This window comes from Uloborus diversus, unplaced genomic scaffold (genome assembly GCF_026930045.1).
Source record: "Uloborus diversus isolate 005 unplaced genomic scaffold, Udiv.v.3.1 scaffold_536, whole genome shotgun sequence".
NCBI classification, from domain to species: domain Eukaryota; kingdom Metazoa; phylum Arthropoda; class Arachnida; order Araneae; family Uloboridae; genus Uloborus; species Uloborus diversus.
This window is the reverse complement of record NW_026558721.1, coordinates 67,535-89,921: the sequence shown is the minus strand read 5'-3', so window position 1 is coordinate 89,921 and position 22,387 is coordinate 67,535. Positions and strand designations below refer to the sequence as shown.

Here is a 22,387-nt window from a genome sequence, read left to right as displayed (position 1 = left end):
TCTTATGTTGGAGAATTATCAGGCGACGAAATTATTATTAAAACGAGTGCGAGGTAATATCTTAAAGTTAAGACAAGGGCACCCCGATGGGAAGCTACTGTGAGCCATTGATGTATGTTTGCGGAAATCATATTTATATTACTTTGAAAATTTGAGATGCATTTGAACAAAAGTTTTGTTCAACAATGGTCTGATCGGCAATGAATTTCCAGTTGAAGGCTCACCTAAATTTTGGCATGAAATTAATTAAAAACAATTATATTTCATGTTCTAATTACCTTGAAACATTGGAACAAATTTTGTCTGACGCAGAAAAATTAAGGATTTTTGTAGATATTTTTAAATAATTTTTGCGAGCATTTTTTAATGTATTTTTTAAAAAAATTCCTTTTTCACATTGTTGGATTTATGCCAAAATATTGATTAAAATTGGAGGAAACTAACAATTAAAAGAGTTAATTAATTAATTTGATTATAGAATATTGCATTGTCATCGGGTCTGAGGTCACGTGCCAAATTTCAAAAGAATCCGATCTCAGGAAGTGGGCGAAATTTGAGCTGCAAGATTCCGTTACAAGATACATACATACATACATACATACATACATACAGGTGAAGCTAATAAAAGCGTGTTAAAATGTATTTTGTAGTATTTGTATTTGTTGTAACAGGATTTCAAGCATTTAAATATGCCTTTTCTGCTTTTAAAATAACCAATGCTTGTTTTTCTCAAATTGAAAACTAAAATATATGATACAAATATTTTCTTGCATTTTTATTTGAAGCGTTGTATAATGGCATCCCTCCTGTTTTTTTTCATTAAAAAAATAAAAAATTCTTTTGCTTTTTAGGCACAGAATTTACAATTTGTGATTAGTAGCCAATTGGATAGCATTATTTCAAGGTAAATTCATTCATACGCATCTTTTTACTTATGTGCATTAAAGACATAAAACATTCAACTCTTCAAAGAGCACTAAAACAAACTTATGAAAAATAAAAAGAATGTTACTCTGTTAATAAAAGGCCGGAAAATTAAAAAAATTTTAAAACCAAGTTATATACATTTTATTCTTAAAAGCTGATATAGCATTTTTTAAAATTATTATTATTATTGTTCTTTTAATGGAATGATGTCGAATAAGGACACAATAACAGTAAATTTAATTCCTAAAAGACCAAAAGTTAAACTTTAATTTCTCAGAAGGGAATGTGGCTGGCAAGAAGTTTGAGAAAGGTAGTTCATCTCTATGTATGAGTGTCATAAAAGTACAGTTGAACTCCTTTATATAACAACACACCTTGCAAAAACATAATAATATAACATCAGTAAACAATAATTTTAAAGCAGCCAGCTTTTAGCTGTTCAAATGGGCAGCTTGGTTTTAACCCTTAAACGCTGCATGTATCAATTTCACAATGTACCCAGTTTACCTTCAAAAATACTATGAGAACAAACAAATTGAGGATCTGTTGTTGTCAATAACCAATAAAATACTAACTGAAGACCATTAAATAAATTAAACTATGACTTACGAAGCATTTTATCCATGATTTGAGCGACAGTTAAAGGCCTTAGAAAAATTTAAAAATTCAGGCATTTAAGTCAGGGTTTGCTCATTCTCCATAAAGTGGATGGTGCAGCCCTCAAATGCTTTGAAGCCCCCCCCCCCCCCTCCAACAAACCAAAATTCAATAGCTCAGTCTGTGTCATGAACACTCCCCTCCCCCTCGCATGGATACCCTTGTTCAAGGACTAAGATCATTTTTTGCATGATATCCTCATTTGAATTTTTCATTTTTTAAATAAAACCAGGGAATCTAAAAAAGAGTAATAATGAAAAAAATTAAAATATGCAGCAATCAAAAGTGCAGATTGAGATACTTTATTATTATTTATTTTTTTAGCATCAAAATTAATTTGCCCTAATGCCCCGTCATCGAGATATAAGGTCTTAAAATCTGCCAAAATTTTCAGAAAAGCGCCAAATTTAAAGACTTAGCGAGCAACTGAAAGTACTAATTTCTTGCCGATGATTTTACCGTCTGCATGTGGAGGGGTGGATACAGACTCATTTTAGAGGGGGGGGCTGAAGAATGATCCCCCCTTCTTAGTTTTGGGTATAAAAAGTTTCTGAAACTGCTTGGGTGTCAATAAAAATCACCAAATTGGCACTTAATACAGCATAAATGTTACAAATAGAATTCATAAGCAATGAAAAGAAGTAGTATTTGAAATATTAACTTTCAACAATAATTAATGAATTGAAAAGACTACTGAAATCATTTACATTTTATTCATAAAGTGTTTGAATGCAATGTGGAGTGATACTACTTTTGACGGTTTACGGGGGGTGGGGCCATGATCCCCATACCCCTTCCCTTGTGCATGTGGCAGGACATCCATCTGCAAAGCGTGGAAAAGATGTCTTCGATTACCCATCAAAGCTCGCCGAAATTTGCCGGATTTTCTTAACATTTTGGCAGACTTTAAGACCTTATATTTTGATATCAGAGACAACAGAGCAAATAATTTATGCGTTCAGAAACATGTTTTACTATGCTCTTTTGATTGCTATAAATAAAAAGTTTTTCCTCATTACACTGGCAAGAACCAAGTTGAAAGAAAGTCATAAATGCTCAAGATTATCACCCTTGTCCCACCCCAACAGTTGCAACTAGAATGACTGGAATTAATTCCGTTTTCTGCTCTGCCCATTCTCCGTTTTGTTGGACCGAACAAATTCAAACCTGAGACTCGAATCTTGCTTCATTCAGCCCAGTTCACTTCACTGTTCATCAACCAGCACCTTAGTTCCCTCGAGAACAAAAACAGTAATCTCCATCCACTGGGAAAATCAGTGAAAGGGATTTCAGCCAATTGGAATAGACCTTCTGTTAGTACTTTATAACTTGTTTGCATTATAAAACAGAAACAATTTTAAGAATATTGTGGGTAAAGTTTTTTGAGGGTAAACTTATTTACTTTATTTATTTATTTTTTTTAGGAATTGGAACACACTTCCAGAAGATGCAAGCATTGGCTTTCCTGTTATAGAAATTGTTCAGAATGCACATGATACTCTCTTCTCAAAACTATTTTATTCTTGAACAAAGTTTCGTGCATTGTAATTTAATGCTAGTCATCACTTAAGGTGTGTAAGTAAGTATACGTAACTGTTATTTATTAATATGTGTATGCAAACATAGTCAAAGGTGGCTGGACCACCAAAAATGTGGGGAGTCAAAAGAAGTGTAGGAGTTGGGAGGAGTGGCCCCTTAAGCTGATTTTTTTTATAATATTGGTCTAGGCTACTGGTTTTTAATATCATTGATTTAATAACTTCAAAATATGGAATATAGCATCCAAAATCGCGACAGATGGCCACACCTTAGACTTTCCCCTACCATTTTAAAGTTCCATTCTTATGAAATAAGATAAACTCATTTAGCTGGGATTTTTAGTTTTCCGTTTCGTGAAATCAATCAATCCACCCTATAAACAACCATTTTTCAATCGATCATTAATTTTTGACTCTGAAAAGTGAGGGGGCAAGGCCCCTTGAACTCTACTTTTGAAAGTGAGGTGGCAATGCCCCCCCCCCCCCCCCCCGCCCTCCCCGTATGAGCAGTCTATGAACATAGTTAATGCTTTGGGTATTGAAAGAAGCATAGTTATTGCATTGTGTGCAACCTTACTGAAGCCTGTTAAACCAGATAAAGAAGGTAGTTATCCTGAAACATTTAAATGTAATTACGAGGAGAAGACATATTTCTGTAGTGAAACAATAGTTATTCTGCCCTTCCACATAAGAAAGGCATATCTCAAAAGGTTAATTTATTACGGCAAAATGTTTGGGTTTAAATATTTATTTTGCAGATGCTTTTATTCATACCGAAGAAATTGATGTTTCCGTTGCTTATTTTTATTTAGCTAATTATAAAATGTCTATAACTGTATCAAAATTAAGTAAATGATCCTCATATGAAAACGAAATGCTTCATGACAAACTTGAAATACACCTTTGTTGCTTAAGAGCACACAACATTGTTACTATATCGTGTTGATTGTGTAATTGTCAAAATACTGTGCCATTTTTTTTAAAAAATTTATTGATTTTAACGATGGGCACCCATATGCAAAATTTTATGGAGCTCAGATATTTTTCCCATGGGAAAGCAGGATATTTTCCCTATAGAAACTGATTTCAGTTCCGATTAGTTTTTAAATTTTGACATTTTAATAAATTATTCATTAATAACTGGAGAAGAAATGTTTTTACATTTTTGCAAAAAAAAAAAAAAAAAAAAACTAAAAGCAAGGAAGTTATAATTTCTAAGGGAGGGGGGGGGGGGGGGCTTGAACTACCACTTACTCCCCTGTATGGGTGCCCATGATTTTAACTTGTTTCTCTCATTGTTCAAATACTTTTAAAACAACGACAGTAAAACTTCTCTGGAGTGACCACTCTCCGTTAATGAAAAAAGTGGTCGTTAATGGAGGTTGGTCGCTCTTAAAGGTCATTTTCGAACATGCAAATTCAGCACCAATAGCTGTTATTTATCTTCTAACTGCAGTGTATAACATTAATTTCCTTTCTGATATTCCTTTTTTGTGTAAGTTGATGACTTCTACACGTTTCTTGAGCGTGAGATGTTGTGTGCAGTGTTGTATGTACGTGTGTGCATATATCGTTAAAAGATTTTTTTTATTCGAAAAATGCCTTTCCATTGTTGCACAGAAATTATTATTTTGATTTAAATTACTGCTTATGTAGTTTTAAAGAAAATGTGGCAAGTTATTAATGATTTGAAGAAAATAAAAATAATTCGATATTTATTTTCTTTGAATAAAAATTCTGAATCTGGCCCATGGGCGCGGCAGATTCATATGCAGAAAGGTACATCCGCATGTAAATCGCTAAGATTTTTTTTTACTAGATTATAAATTTATTTATTTTAAATTTTTTTCAATTTAGTTGATCTGTTATTATTTTATTTATTTCAAAGTGAATACTGAAATGTATTTTCATCTTTATTCAAGTTAACTAATTTATAATTTTTACATATTTCTCTGATCACAATATTTTTGCACTTTTGTAATTTGGCCTAACTTAAAATAAAATTAACTTTGCTCATGCAAAATTATTGGTTATTAAAAGATTACTATTAAAATATTAGATTAATATTATTAATTAATTTGTTTAAGTGAACCACCTTGACGGCAATCATGGACATAAACATATGATATTAATATCTTTTGTTATTTACTTAGTAGTTTAAGTATTTTGTAGCTTTTTTTGTGCTTAAAATGAATTTAATTTTATTTATTTAACCTAAATTATTATTTTAAGAAAATTTAAATATTTAAAAAATATTTTTCAAAAACCAGTGGAGGGGGGGGGGAATGAGTGCACCCATGATCTGTCCCCCTCACTTTTTCAAGGCATGAGCCGCTACTGGCCAAAGGTATTTATTGGCTTGCTGCTGCCTAGATCTGGCAGTGCGATTCTTGTGAAAAAAATTAAAAAATGTGCGGTCGTTTTATTAATCTAATTTTGTTGCATTATAATAAGGGAATACTTGGTACAGTTATCACTTATTAAAAGTTTCTCCTAGGATGAATTTCCTCCAAGCTATGTTAACAAACAGAAAAAATTAATCTTTAAACTACTGGTGGTTTTACTACTGGTCAACTACTGGTGGTTTTACCTTACCCTGTTTTCTGAACAGCTTTTGGTTTACTTGGGATTTTGTGTTTTGGAAAAGGACATTTCCCAGTTCCACGCTTTGGATCCGCTTTTGCAATTGTCTCCTCGCTTTTCACCGCACCTTTCTCCAGGTTCAATTTCTATAAAACAGAGGGATTTTCCTGCACTCTGTTCTAAGTTTTTAGGTACACATTAGATTTTGGGGGGAGGGGAACATTTCTCCAGTTTCCCTCCGTGGATCTGCTTCTGCTGTTGTCTAATCGTTTTCCTGAAGCCTTTCGTCAAGCTCTAAAAAACAGTAAAAAAATTCCTGTATGTTGTTTTCTGAACAGTTTTAGGATCACTTGAGCTTTTTTTTGTTTTTGAGGGGAGAAGAGAACATTCCCCAGTTCCCCTCCTTGGATCCGCGTTTGCAATTCTCTCTTCGCTTTTCCTTGCGCCTTTCTTCAAGTTCAAGTTCTATAAAACAGAATTTTCCTGCCCTCTGTTCAAAAACCTTTTAGAAAGGTACACATGATATTTAGGGGGAGGGGAACATTTCACCAGTTCCCCCACGGATCCGCCTCTGTCATTGTCTGATCGTTTTTCCTGGAGCCTATTTTCAAGTTAAAATTCTATAAAACAATATCTTCCTGCTCTCTGTTCTAAAACCTTTTAGGTACACATGATATGTTGGGTGGGGGGGACGTTCCTCCAGTTCTCCTTCGTGGATACGTGTCTGCTATTTTCTAATCGCTTTTCGTCAAGTTCAAGTTCTATTAAATAGAAGAATTTTCCTGCACTCTGTTGTGAAAATTTGTAGGTATATATGGGATTTGGGGGGGGGCATTCTCTTAGTTCCCCTCCATGGATTTGCTTCTGCTGTTGTTTAATTGCTTTTCCTGATGCCTTAGTTCACGTTCTAAAAAACGGGAAAAAAAATCTGTATTCCTGTTTTCTTAACGGTTTTAGGTACACTTGGGATTTTTTTTGAGGACGGGAGGACATTCCCACAGTTCTCCTATTTGACTCTGCTTTTGCAATTCTCTCCTCGCTTTTTCTTTCGCCTTTCTTGAAGTTCAAGTTTTAAAAAAATGGAAGAATTATACTGCATTCTGTTCTGGAAATTTGTAGGTACACTTGGGATTTTGGGGAGGGGGGAACGTTCCTCCAGTTCCCCTCCCATGGATCCATCCGTGCCTGCAGGAGAATAGATTTTAATCCCTTATTTTGGTTTCCTTCCACCTTCTTTAACATGAGAAAACTGATTGTACAAACTAAATGTTCTATTTAATGAATAAATACCTTTGTACTGAAATATAAAGCAATTAGTAATCCAACGTTATGAAGCACAAAAATTGCAAAATTGTTGCAGACATGTATTTTGGTGTTACAAGGAACACCTTTTTCAATGCTAAGAAGTGTGAGCTTTTGGATGAAAAGTCATCCGAGAAAAGCAGCACGGTGGAACAGGAGATAGTATAAATATCAAAAAAGATAAAATGACACCTGGAGGCATAATTTATTATATAATTCCATCAGGAAAAAACCTTTAAGTAATAAATTTTCCAAGAAAACCCATAAACAATGCAAAAAGTCCAAAAATGAAACCAATCTGAATAAATTGGCAATAAATTTAGCAGCAGGAAAAACTATGTATACTTGTTAATGCTAAGGTTCACAATTTGCTGGTCGTTGTGAGAGGCGTCAATGGTCTTTCCCACCCAAAGGTATTTTAACATTAGTCATATACGAGGAAAAATCGGTGCCTCAGAAAAGTAATTGTTAATGGAGGTAGTCGCTATATAGAGGTGGTCGCTCATAGAAGTTTCACTGTACCAATGTTTTGTTTATATTTATTGTTCATTTTACTCTTTTCAGACTTTCTTTGACTTACGTAAAAAGATCATTCCAGAGCTGAAAATAAAATGAAAGACTGAAAACTAACCGGTCAGATCTATCATTGCTTAACTTGGTTCCTGGAATGAGTCATCAGCTTTTAAACCTTGGAAACCAATGAAGGAAATCATAAATACTTTCTTCCACTGACACTTTGCATAAACAGATGTTTATGTATGTATACTTCGGAAAATTCTATATTTATTTTTTCTTCATAATTTTTTTATATATGTATACATACCAGGTTCTGTGCTTGTTTTTAGTGTTTGTAACTAATCCTTCTGTGTATCAGGTGAAAACTATAAATTATATTTTTATATATCTATAATAAGCTTCTTTTTCAGTTTTACAGCGTTTGATGGGCCTCAGTCTATCACTTGATGTTTGTCCAGAAAACTCTGTCTATGGGCTTTGCCTCCCAGTTAAAGATTTTCATAATTTTTAAGTCATTCAGAACAGGTCAGCATTTAGGATTATAAATAGAAGAACTCTTGATAGAGAAACATTTGATAACAAAATAAACAATTTTTAAATTTTTTTTTTTTTTTTTTTGCTTTTGCAAATAATAATAGATTAATAACTTAAATTCCAAATAAAACTGATAATTACTTTGAACATCTGTAATTTATTAATAAATTAATGGGTTTTTAACAGAGATATCAAATTTTGATGAAGTTTTATAATGAGTTCTATATTTAAAGAGAAAAATTAAGTCAAAAAAGGTTTGTCGGTTAAAATAATAACGGTAATAATGAATGAAAGATAAGTAAATAGCAAAAGATATTTATTTAGTGTATTTTTACAAACATTATGATGTGAATTTTTCAATATAAAACCAAATTCTTAATATTTTAAAGGAATAACAATTCTTGATTCAGTGCATGAGAAAAAATGCTTGAATTCATTTTTCATTATAACAACAATTCAAAATTAAGTACCAGTAAGATGACATTTGATGCTGTTCGAAATTTCTTTAGATTTCAATAATAAATTGTATAAAATGTTTTTAACAAAATAAATAAAATATATAAATGCATAATAACCAACATAACAATACAACAAAGTGAAAATCACATTAAATATTAATATTCAGCATGATTTCAGTGAGATCCTAAAATCTTGAAGATACAAGAAAAAATCAACCTTTTTTTATGCCATTTAGGCAAATTGGAAAATAAAACCTATATGCACATTAAAAATGTTGATTTTACCCAGCATACACAAAAGTAAACAAGAAAACTTAACAATTTTTAAAAAGTGCAAAGGACTTTTCATGAGAAAAAATATATAAATTAAAGCAGTATATTATTTATACTTCATAGTATAATACATAGATGCCAACTTATTTGCTTGTGTAGTTAGATAGAAGTCTAAACTATGAAGCACTTCCTTTTCCATCTAATAAGAATATCCAAGAAGCTATTTTAGGCAATGTTAAAAATTTATATATAAAACAGTAGCAGTCATTAGTAGAAGCTGAAATCAAGTATATAAAGGAAAATAATAATGAAAGAAATGGAAAATAGTACTGAATTTTGAGTTATTTTTCTGTAAACAGACTCAATTTAAAAAAATCTGTATTATTATACTCAAACTTTTGTTGCTAAATTGATTCATGCTAAGTTTCGAGTTTTCATCTTTCACTGTTGGAAGCATGCCTACATCTAATAAAAAGACACATTAGATATCATTAAAAAATATAATTACCAATTGCAAGAATTCAAACTACACAAATAATCTGAATCATCAAACAAAATTTGTGGAATAAGAAATTTTCCGGTGGTGCAGAGACCTCCCATTGAGCGCCCCTGAATAGGCCAATGACTCTCTTAACTCTGCCAAGGTTTTAAAATGGGGAAAATGAGGAAATAAAGGACACAAATACAAAAAAGCAAAAGATTGCATATCTGTGAAAGATTTTCACCCCTGATTATCTCTACATAGTATAAAATGAAGTCCCCAAAAAGCGTCTGTGTGTTTGAACTCACAAAACTTGAGACCTACCCCGCCGATTGCGCTGAAATTTTCAGTTTGTTCCTTTAAGTCCTGAAAAGGTTTGCAGACCAGTTCGAATAAAATTCGATGAATAGTTCTTTTTTTATTCCAATTTACGTCCGATTTTCACATAAATTCTCAAATATGGGGGTGAAAAATTACTTGCACATATTAATATTACATATCGTTAGAAAGGGTAGAATTTTCCGTGTTCTACGCAATTTGTTTCAATGCTCTAACTTTATTATGGCGGGAGTTATTTACGATTTTAGCTCGAATTTTTTTAGGCTTAGCTGAAATTTGGGCACTACTTTCTTCAATAATTAAATCAATAAAAATTGAAGGAGTTGTCCCACAGCTTTCTTTTTGACGCCATTGGAAAAAGCGACCTTTTTTACTCCAGATCTATCTCGACCTATGGTCGAAAAAATAAGCTTTTATCTCGAAAGGAAAAAAGTTACAAGTCTTTTTAAATCACGTTTAAGAAATCTCGATTCCATTCAAATTGTGAACCATTTTCTTTCGCATTTTAATTCCTTAAACTTATTTTAATTTGTGTTTCCATGGTTACGCATTTTAAATCCATCTTTCTGGATTTAATTTCTTAAAAGTATTGTTGCTTGACACAATTTTTATTTTCAAGGCAAAGCCAGGCAACGCAGCTAGTGCTCACTAATGCTTGACCTATAGTTCAGCTTTTCCTTTTCAAGGAACTAATGCTGCATCATGAACTACCCTCCTAAAGAGACCTCAGAACTGATTAACCAAGGATAATAAAGTCACTAAGAATTATAAGTAATTTGGTCAATCGATCAAGTTCGGACGATTCCATCTGAAATGAATCTAGCAGGGGAGAAAGTAAAATAGCAATGGGGGATTTTGATGCACCTGTTTTATAATGTCACTAGCACCCTATTAATTTATTGCAGTTTTTAGAATAAAATGAGGAAACAAAAAGGGTTTCCATGGAAACAACAAATAGAAAATGCGTCTGGAAATGAAAAAAGCAAAATGGTAGGATCAAAATTATGTTGTAAAATTTTAAATCAATTAATATTTGCATTGAGAATATAGATTGAACATAATTTGGATTTTAAAAAATATTGCTGTTAAAAAATTGTCATTTTTACAAACTGCATTTAAATAATTAAGACGCAAAAGCTCACATCTGTAACAAGCTACCACCCATGTAAACTAATAGATGCGTCCATTTCCCCCAATAAACCGGATGTTTGTCTTTTCATGTTATCGATGGTCAGACTGTACCATAAATACATCATTTAACAGGAAGGAATGCCATTCAGATTCGAATAGGAAGTGTCCAAAGACAGTCTTATCTTACTTACATAACATTTTTTAAAAACAATGTAAGATAAAATGCAACAAGAAAAACATATGAAGCAGTGAGGAGCAAAGGGGGCATATTTAAAGTAAGCAAAGTAAGTGGGCATTTTCAAGTTTCGAGTAAAACACGTAAAAACATCCTAGGTAGACTTTCATTATTTTTTTTTTCTAAATCATGCTGTACACCAGGGCTACTAGTACTTTATCTTGCCCCAAGCTACTTACCCCCTTACTATTTGTACTGGTTATCTCCAAATTTCTAATTTTGCCCGCTTACACATCCCTTTGCTTCTCACTGCCTCATATCAGGAATGCTTATAATGGAAAGATGATATTTTGTTACTTTTCCTACCTTCAAATGAAATGAAACCTATAACAAAATAGGAAGAGTAACATCAATGCTCAATTGATTAAATTTTCAATAATGATAGCGGATAAATCAAAGTGTACGAGTAGTTGATGTTTGCCTTTTTCATAAGGAAACATTAATGAGTATTTTTCAATAAATAGATTTGAATATTAACTTAACAAATCACTTATTAAATAAAAGATAAACATAATTTCATGTATTATAAATAAATAATAAATAACAATAAATAATTTAAAAATATTTTAAGCATTAAATGAACATTAAGAAATATCTTCTCAATTGTTAATATCTAGGCTAGAAGTGTGACCATGGATGATCAGGTAGCCAAACAGGAGAAATAAGCACAAAAAATAAATAAGTATTTTAGAACATCTTCATTCTTTATAGAAGCAAAAACTAACATTAAGTAAAATATTTTTTTAAGCATTTTATTTTCAGCAATATAGTCTGTAAAATTGAATTTTTGCAAGAAAAGCCTTTGGTATAAAAATATAAATAGTATAAAACATTTTGCAGCTATTTCAAAGCTGCACAAATAAATGACGTTACAAGATACACATAAACAATCATTGAAGCAACTAGAAGCTCTTTATTTATAATTTGAAGGTATGCTATTCATTCTAGTGTGAGCTGAAAATTGGGTAACTGCTCCCCAGTTATAATTTTTAAACTATTTACTGTTTACTACTTTTAGCAAACTGAAGAAGTAGAAGCTTTTGATGATCAAAAAGCTAATTGGAGATAATTGATTTTTAATTTATTAATTTAAAACTAAAATATTTTTTCATTAATAAGATTATTTACATGACTTTTTGATTATCATTTTAAGCATACAGTTATACTTTGCCTTGAAATAATTAAAATCATAACCCGGATTTTAAATGTAAATGTTTGTGTTAAAAAGCTTTATTTTTCCTGGAAGGTTTCATCTACAGGCGGTCAAATATTTGCATTTGGAACCAACTTGGAAGTATTTGTTTATGCTAAGTATTATTAGCCTCATTATCATAAAAAATTTTAATATAATGAAGCAACACACTGAATATCAAATTTTAAGTGAAACTGGCAAAAACCTGCTTCAGAAACGTACAAAATTGTTATATATATGCGTATGGTCAGGATCTGATTGGTTGTCCATGAATATTACAGTACATTTAACCTTTCCCTCCATACTCATTACATGACTATTTTATTTTCTAAGCTAAAAATGAAAAGAAGCAGTCATAAGGAAAATCGAGGTGACAACTATATTAAAACTCAGGAATTCTAGACAGATCCAAACAAAAATTATAATGGGAAATAGTTATTTAATTTGTAATAGAAAAGCCTGAAACCTAGTTTATTGTTGGTAGACAAAATAATAATACAAACAATTCTAATCTCCATTACATGAAGACAAAGCTTGCGTCCGACGAGCTTGACTGGTAGCAACCTGTCTGTTGATCACATGACAGCTATTGACATCAGCTTAAGCATTGGAGTTGACGTCATTATTTGTCATGTGATCAACCGACCGGTAAGCCACCAACCGATCAGCGAACCTAAACAAAAAAAGCTGTTTTTCTAAGACTGTACTGTAGATGATCAATATAAAATTTTATCCCTGTGAAGCGTGCATGATAAGCAAAATTTTTTTCATATTCATTGAACTAATTAAGGTAAATCTAGCAAATTATTTGCTTCATACAATTTATGCGTCTCCTCATAGACCTTTCTCAGCACCTCACCAATGTCCCCCATGACTTTCTCATAATGCTGAACAGTGCAAGAATCACACGGGCCGCCAGAAACACGCTCTATGAATTGCTGCCTGGCAGGTAATGTGTACATGGCGAAATAGGCACCTTTCTGTATCAGCCAAGGATGGTGCTTGGATAAAGTCTCTTTGTAACACTTCTGAGCTATGGTGGAAGTTTTAGAATCTGCTTCGGCAGTGCTTATATCCCGCATGAAGGACATCACAAATTCTAGCGAACGATGTAGACGGAGGAGTGTTCTCGATCCAGACGGTTGACTCGTATCGGTTGTTATCCCGCTGGAACTTTCATACTCGACCATCGATTGAACAGTAGAATATTCATGAGCATTTTCAGACCTTTGATACTCTTCAAGAATGTTTACCTTGCTAATGATATCCGAAGCCACAAACCCAAAGACTGAACCGAGCAATGAAAAGAATCTGAAATGTATAGCAAAGTATGAGAAACTAATACTGAAACTGCAATATGAGATCAGAAATATGTTTATTGCTTTAATTCATTAAAGTAAAAGATTCCGAAAATAATCAACCACAAATATAATTAAACTCTGTTAACATGAAATGAAAAAAGTCAATGAATTTGTTATTAGCTGGATAAGCAGCAATTGCGGGACAGCTTGTCATCCACAATGGAAGGTAGACAGTTTTATCTCCAAGAAAATTGAAATGTCCTTAGGTAAATAAGTGTATGTTCTTTATTCTACGTACAAAAGATTTTAACATTTTCTTCTCAATATACAATGAACCCTTTCTACAACCTAACAAAAACCCTTCACATGAATAATTTCTGAAAAGAATATTACTGATTCAATCACAAACATTTTTAGTGAAGAGTTCGGAAATTCTATTGGCCTTATCCGAGACTATCAATTTAATGCACATATCATGCATGAAATTTTAATTTAACTGAATAGCAAACCAAAATTAACAGAATGCTCATTTTAGCCGTGATTTTGTATTAAGTATGATCCTATTAAGAGAGTTCATCAGTATTTAAAAATTATAGTAGATTTTAAAGCTCTTAAATTTACTATTATTCTCCCAGATTGATTGGTATTGCAATATAATAAAAAGAATTCAATTGCATTCATTTTTCTTAAATATAACATCAAGGGCACCCATATGAAAATTTTAAGGGGGGGGGAGGCTCAGATATTTTCCCCATAGAAACCGATTTCGGTACAGATTAGAGATTAAAATTTGACATTTTTAATAACTTATTCATTAATTGCTGGAGAAGAAACGTTTTTACATTTTTGCAAAGAAAAAAGTACTAATAGCAAGGAAGTTCTAATTTCAAAGGGGGGGCCTTGAGCCCCCACTTGCCCCTCCGTATGGGCGCAAGCACCACCCCCACTCCGTATGGGCGCCCTTGTATGACATACATCTTTTAACCTTAGTCAATTTAAATACCTCAGTATTTTTAATGAAAAACATTAGGTGTTGTAGAAAAATCAGTAATTATTTAAGTTTTAAAATTAGGGATGCACCGGACATCCGGTATCCGGCCTATCCGGTTGATTTTTTAACTATCCGGAACTATGAGGTATCCAATCCGACAAGCCACTCCGGATCCGGATATCCGACAGTTTTTTGCAGGATATCCGGTAAAAATGTGAGCGATATCCGGGGTTGATGTGGGGTTATCCGGTACGAAATGAGGGTTTAATTTTGAATTTACGTTTGCAAAAATTTCAGTTAAAGCTTTCACTGTTTCATAAACTTTTCGATGATGCTTTCTCTTTTAATTGCTGCTTCAAAAACGACCATTCCTCTTCAAACCTAGCTTCTGGCATTCCCCCGCGTCCCCCCCCCCCCCTCTCCTTCACAAATTTGCTGACGGTATGTTGCCAATAATTTCTCCTTCCCACTCTCTCTGCTTTAACACGCTGAAGTGAAAAGTCGACTTTGAAATGGTTCATATCAAAGCGCTTGAAGTTGGAGGAGCGGCCGTGTTGAAAATGAAAATATAGTCAAGTTCCGACTTGCGGGAGGAATGCATTCCACTACTCCTCTCGCGTAAGTTGAAATTTAGCGTAGTAGAAAAATGTATGAATTCGGATTTTTAGAAACACACTAAAAAATTTTAGGCATTTGTAAACACCTCTCACACTATTTTGAACCATTTTTTAACTATATATTACCGTTTCTTGCATAAAAAAGCTGTATTATTAAACATAAAACTCTGTTACGATGTATAAAATTAATGGTCAGTGGGAGAGAGACATGTAAATAAAACAATATATAGTTACAGTGTATTAATAATTTAATAATGCACACTTTGGTGCCATTATATCTCATGAACATTAAAACGAAGAATGAAAGAAACTAATGAAAAATGCGGAATAGTTGCACTGAAACAAAACAATGTTTAGAGTAGTACGGTGTGGAAACTTCCGTTTTCAGTGATACTAAAAGGATGAAGAACCCTCAAGAAACCAATTTGTAGTGACCAATGACGTAGTCGATGCTTGCACCCAGCGCGAGCAGTTGTACAAACGAACTATTTTCGAAATTATATTCGCATGTATACTTCTAACCATGCTAAAATCCTTTCATTGCATTCATTTATATAAAAAATTTTGTGTTGCGTTTGTATTTTTTCCATTTTTAGTTATCCGTAAAAGTTTTCTCCCCCTTTTTTAAATTATTCCACTTCCGTAAAAATGAGTTGAAATCTACCTGGGAAAAAACCATCCACAAAAAAAAAAAAAAAATGTTAAAACAAACGTATACAATTCATTTTATTGATAGCATGACACATTTTAGAGGAAGGAGAAGGGAGGGTGGCAGATCGGGCAAGTGAAATTCGAATTCTCAGGCTTCAAATAATCTTTGTATGAACTAAAAATATAAATAAAGAAAAAACGGAAGCAGCTTTTTATTTTATTTTTCAGTTTTAATTTCTAGTCTTGTTATTTTTACTTTCTTCTATATCTAATATATAGAAAAAAGTATTGGATTCGTGCAAATTTTCGCATTCGAATTGTGACGGATTCAAACGTTTTGAGGTGTGCTGAGTCCATTTCGACTATTTTTGGAAAATGTCTACCTGTCTGAGTGTGTATGTGTGTGTGTGCGTGTCACCAGTTTTTTGTGGCCGCTCTACAGCAAAAACTACCGCATGAAATCGAACAAAATTTGGTACACATATGTGCTCCTATGTGAACTTGTGCCTATTGGTTTTTAGCGCGAATTCCTCCAAGGGGGTTGAGCAATGGGACGTTTTTTGAGTTACGTGTGCTTGCTATTCCTCAGGAATTAACTGGCAGAATCAAACAAAATTTGGTCCATATGTTGCCATTAACAGGAACAGGTGCTGATTCAATTTTGGTGTCAATAACTCAAACGGGGGTTGAGCTATAGAACGTTTTTTGTCGTCTATTGTGACTGCTGTATCTCAAGAAATAATGAACAGAATCAAAGAAAAATTTATTGGCAAGTAGCCCCTACAGGGTTTAAGTGCCGACTCTATTTTGGTGTCAATAGCTAAAAAGGGAATGGCGCAATTGAACGTTCTTTTTTTTTTTTTGATTGCGAGTTCCGTATCTCAAGAAGTAATGCTACCTTCTGGATGAAATTTGGAATAAATGTCAATCCATATGTAAACAGGCGTTGGTTCAATTTTGGCGCCAATTGCTCCATGGGGGGGCTTTTTTTGTGAGAATAAAAATAGCTTTATAAATGCAACAATAAGAAAAATAAATTGTAATAGACTGTCGTCTGCGTATTTCGAGTGATTTTAACTGTTGGAAAATAACCAGAAAATCGCGATGATTTAAAATTTTTAACTATTGCCATCTTGCGTTTGTTAACAAATAAAATATTTGTAATTAATTCAAGCATCGCTTTTAAAATAACTTTCAATTTTCGCTCTTTGCTTTGCTTTTGTAATAATTCAGACATTGGGATGGTCGTCAAGTTTTTTGTATGTGTAATTTTGTTTTTGTTGGGAATATTGCTTCCTCGTCAAGCATGGGGAGGGATCAGAAAAAAAAAAGAAAAGAAAAATATAGAAGAAAGTTTCGTGATGGTCACAACATACTAGTTTCTATTACTTTTGCTTTACATTTAGACTTAGCAAAACACAGACCAATTACGTTTTGGTTTAGATCTAAACTAAAACTGATGACATCATAGTTTTGCTTCATGATTTTTGATTATACTATAGGGCTATTTAGATCTGAACGGAAACTAATGACGTGATAGTTTTAGTTCAGACTTTTTGTTCATATATACTGAGGCTCAAAATATAGAGGCTCTAAAAAAGTACATTTGAATGTACTTAACATGTTTTTAAAGAAATGATATGTGGAACAAGTTTGATTTATTGTTTTGAAACTGCGTTGTAGAAAAATATGCAAACATGCAATGCAATCGAAATGCCGGATATCCGAATCCGGCAGGTAAGGGGGCATCGGATATCCGGTATCCAGCAAAATCACTATCCGGTGCGTCCCTATTTAAAATAATTATGCTGAAAGCTACAAATTCTGCAACCCGCCATTTACCTATAAAGGATGTAAATGAAGAAAAGTTGAAATCAAGTTTTTTTCAAGGCTTATAAAAACAAATCCACTTTACAGTAACAAATTTTAATTTACTTACTTTTTTCAGCATCTTACCTTTCACAGTTAGTCATAGGCGATATACTTTCAGAACTTAACTTAATACAATTCAAGTTTGTTGTTAAATATGCATGCTAACATATCGTCGCCTCAGAGCAACAATAAGATATCTTAGTGTTATTTCTGGGGCTAGACACCTTAGATAATATGAAACTCAAAACACTGTGAAGAGTCTGAATTATCAGGAAATGATTATTGAGTTATGAAAGGAATGACGAAAAATTGAATGAGCATGAGCACGAGAATTTTTAAAGATCAGATTTCCAACTGGAACATATAACGGGTATTGGATAGGTAAATATATTTTTCACCAAATTAAATCAACAAACAAATTATTTTGATTTTTTGAAGGACTTATTTATTGTATTTTTTCAGGTCGTTTGTAGTCTTGAAAATTTATGCTTTTTTAAAATGCCCATTCATACATTTTGCCATCAAGATACAGCATGCATTTATTTTCAAGAACAAATTTCAACTAAATGAACAAATTTGTAATTTGTTTGTAAGAAAGATGGCATATGTAAAATGGTTTTAGACCTTGTTAAGATTTTACCTTGCTAGTGTTGCCTCCAGGCCTTTTTAGAAGGGTGCTGCACCCTACCCTCTTTTTTACATTTTCAATGTGCCCTCCTTGCCCCTTCTAAATTTTAACAAAACTTCATCATAAAGGCAAGTTTTTTTGGCCATGAAACGTACTTCCTTTTTTTAAACAATAATATAATTATGAAAAACAATATGACATGTGACAAAAGGGAGGGAGGGTAAGGCAGAGTGGGGGGGGGAGAGAATTTTATTGAAAAATGTGTGACACCATGTGTGTGAGCAGCCCCTAATTATCCAGAAAAAATATTGACATTTGTTGTACAGAGAAGTACCACATGAATTTGTCACATCACATAGTAGAATGCTGCAAGGATAAAGTAACCTAGTATTTTGCTTGTGTTATGATTTTCATTTTCAAAAGTTCATATTTAGTTTATGTTATTTAACTGAAAGAAAAATAATTACACAACATGTTAGAAGATGTATAGGTGCTTTGTTTTAAAAATCAATGTAATATTATTTGACACATGGGCGTCCATATGCAAAATTGTAAGGGGGGGGGGGGCTCAGATATTTTAACCATGGTTTAGCAGGATATTTTCCCCATGGAAAAAGATTTCAAGACAGATTAGAGTTATTAAGATTTGACATTTTTAATAACTTATTCATTAATGGCTGAAGAAGAAATGTTTTTACATTTTTGCAAAGAAAAAAGTACTAAAAGTAAGGAAGTTCTAATTTCTAGGGGGGGGGGGGGGGGACTCAAGCCTACTTACTCCCATGCCCCCCTTAATGGGCACCCTTGATTTGACATGCTTGGTCACACAGTTTATCTATTTGACGAAGTAGCCGAAAATCTTATGAGACCCTCTGTTTAAGCTTTGATGTTGAGAAACTGCTATATATTGCAAGTCTGTTTATTTTTTTTTCTTGTCATTCAAAAATTCAGAGTTATTTTTCTTGCTTTAGTTCAGTTATTCTTGTTTTGAACTTTAACTCTTGAAATCTTGATGAACTACATGTTTTTGGTGACTCGGACGTGATATGTATGCAAGAAAAACTAGTACAGCGAAGGTAAGCTGTTGAAATATATTCGTATTAAAAGCAATTAAGGTTTTGAGAATGGAATCAGTTGACAAATTGAAAGCTAAGTGACAATATGTGCATGCAAGTTGCACTCATTTACTTACAAAATTAAAGACTGCTTTTAACTAGTGATATTGAAGAAACTGATGTGGATGAACTTATGGAGTTTAATGAACATTTTCTTGAAAAAGAAGATTTGCTGAGAACATTAAATTCAGAAATTGAAAAGCAATGGATTGAAGCCGAGGGCTTTGAAAAAGAACTTGAAACTTGCAGAAAATACTCCGAGCAAATTTTGTCCGCCAAGTTTAAAATTAGAAACCGTTTTAAGAAGTTAAATAAGGAGAATAGTAGACACGAAAGTGCTTTGTTGAACTCGACTGTTCCTGAAACAGGTTATGAAATTGCCTAAATTACAAATTGATAAATTTTCTGGTGATGGGCAATTCCATGATAAGGTCAACCAGATGATCAAATTTTCAAAATTAAAATTTCTAAACAAATGAGGTGTCATTTTAAAGGTCAAGAGTTGTGTATTTTGGAATGCCTGTCTAAAACTTGATCACTTCAGTTATAAATGAGTTACAGGAGGTTAAACTAAGGTCAACATCTTGAGTATTTTCAAACCATATTTGGCGACTCTCAAAGAAATTCTGTTTTTTCCAAAAAATTCATACTAATATTATGAACTGAGATGAATAACCATTTAAAGATACAATGTGTTGCTGGTGATGCTGCAAAAATGTGTCAAAATATAATTCATTTTGATTTGTAAAAGAATTCTTCTGGGGTACATTAAGTGTTTTACGTCCGACACCAAAATGAGCAATTAATTATGCTGAGCCAATAGTTTTAAAGCTACATACATGTATTTTTGGGTACAAAGTAAGAATTTCAATGTCTTTGATGTAACCTATTTTCATTTTGTAACAAGTGAATATTTTTTACTAAAATCTAGGTATCGGACGTTAAAAAATTTTTTACGTCCAACACTGTTACATTCCTTTAAACAACATATGTTTTCAACTGTGTTTCATCTTTTTTGGCCTTTAACTTCAAAGTTAAAGAGAAAAATGTATAAAAAACAACTTAGTGAATTTACTGTATATACATTTAGGGCTGATAGGGGTAAGTAGGACCCCTTTTGAGAAACGGTGTGTTGAATGAAATACAGTGTAAATTTTTAGAGATGAATATTGTGATTGCTTAGCAAAAATCTTTTTAAATAAGTGCAAAAACAAAAAAGCCTTAGGAATTTTAAAAAATTGAAATTTCCCTGAATTTTTAAAAAATGTGGGCAATATTTTAAGATTTTGAAAATAAATTATTGGTTGTGAAATGAGTGTGTATGGTATGGTTTCCAAGAAAAACACAATATTCATAAATTTTTAAAAAATGTTCAAAAGGTATTGTGACCCCCTTAAATAAAGTATTATTTTCGGCAAATTTGGCGAAACCCGAAACTTTGCTCTGGTAACCCAAGCAGAGCATCTATGAAAAATCCAATCAAAAATGACAAACTTAAGCTGATGCGTTGGCCTATCTATATAGCAGCTCTAGGTCAGCCTAAACCCCAAGAAATTATTTATGATATGTTGTGTCAGTGGACATACGCAGCATATTTAATTCTAGTTCCCTTAAAATTGAAGCTCTAGTTACAGATGTTATCACTTGCGCAACATTGAAACAAGCACCTCGTGACCTTCTAGACATCTTTGCTCACAAGGGTATAAATTGTGTGATACCAACCAGAAAGAAGAAATAGGAATCCTGTTAGGTTCTGATTATGCTTGGAAAACTATGAGGGGTGAAGTTGAACAGTTAACCGGGTGGATTGTTTATTAGTGAAACCATATTTGGACATACTACTGTTCAGGGCCCATTGGAATTGGAAAACTTTAACTCAACAACAGGGGTGCATTTTATGAGCACAGCTGATGCAGAATTAAACAATGAAGTAAAGAAATTTTGGAGTTTGGAATCGCTAGGTATAATAGCTAACTAGGCAAATAATTCAGATTTGGCAATCGTGAAAGATTTCGAAGATAACTAAAATTTGACGATGGGAAGTATGAAACGAAACTTTTGTTGGAAATTCCATGAACTGTCAGCACGTTGGAACCGTTGAGCGATAACTTTAAGATTGGAGAGTACAGTTTCAAAAATTTAAAACCTAAATTATATAAGAACGAATGGTTACTGGAAAATTACAATGCTATCATGCAAGAACAGTTAACTGTCGACAGTTAAAAGAAAATTTGTTTTCTCATCATTTGAAAATTCAGTTTTTTTCTTGCTTTAGTTCAGTTCTTGTTTTAAACTTTATCTCTTGAATCTTGAAGAACTTTAATTTCGTTAGTATTATTTACAAAAGTTTTAGTTATAGTTGCTTTTAATATTTTAAGTAAAATAAAAGAAGCTTTTATGAACATTTTGAGTTGTGGACTGAATCTGCAAATTTCTGAAAATAGCACATGTAGTTACGATACACCCTCCCTTTTCAAATTCCCACTGAGAGGCAATCGCAATCTTTTCCGAAGATTAAAACACAAAAAACAAACAAAAATACAGAGCAATAAAACAAAAATGAGATATATTTCCAAAATATCCACAAATAAAATTACTCTCAGTGCTGCACTTGTTTCACCTCGAATTTTAAAGACTGAGTTACCTGTACAACTCCTTAAATCCAGTAAGGTAATGGTCCATGTTTAATGCATCAATATTTTCACAGCATTTAGCAAAAGAGTCGTACACTAATTGAATGTCAAATTTTTCATCTGAACTATTTGAAGAAAGTGAGTATTCATTATTTGCAGGGCAAACTAGTTTTGATGACATTTCAGAAAGAAATCAGATGTAAATAAATATGCCCGAAAACTGCTGAGAACAACAGTCAATTTTTTATGCGAAGAACAATTTTAAATTTAATGAAACCTTCTTACAGCTGCGGAAACTAATCAAAAGTTTACTTTCACTTTCTTTTTTTTTTCATTCGTTTGTGAAGCGCAACATCTATGGAGAGCTACAGCATACATTAGCGAGATTTTTCTTTCATGAATTTGCCTATAAA

General features: G+C 32.7%; 2 protein-coding genes across 2 annotated transcripts in view; one reads left to right on the top strand and one right to left on the bottom strand.

Annotated features, from left to right (window-relative positions):
* LOC129233571 (uncharacterized) overlaps positions 1 to 7,700 on the top strand; it is a 35,245-nt gene extending 27,545 nt beyond the window's left edge. The window contains exons 7-9 of the mRNA XM_054867582.1: positions 852 to 904; positions 3,009 to 3,163; positions 7,572 to 7,700. Coding sequence (XP_054723557.1) covers positions 852 to 904; positions 3,009 to 3,111 — 156 coding nt within the window. The 3' untranslated portion in view covers positions 3,112 to 3,163; positions 7,572 to 7,700. The remainder of the gene's footprint in view (positions 1 to 851; positions 905 to 3,008; positions 3,164 to 7,571) is intronic.
* A 5,133-nt stretch (positions 7,701 to 12,833) lies between these two features.
* On the bottom strand, positions 12,834 to 22,155 carry LOC129233568 (ceramide-1-phosphate transfer protein-like). The gene is made up of 2 exons (XM_054867578.1): positions 21,986 to 22,155; positions 12,834 to 13,477 (listed from the first exon to the last, which is right to left on the bottom strand). Exons 1-2 carry the CDS (start codon positions 22,153 to 22,155, stop codon positions 12,952 to 12,954), a joined length of 696 nt encoding a protein of 231 aa, XP_054723553.1. The 3' UTR covers positions 12,834 to 12,951.
* Between the last annotated feature and the right edge of the window lie 232 nt (positions 22,156 to 22,387).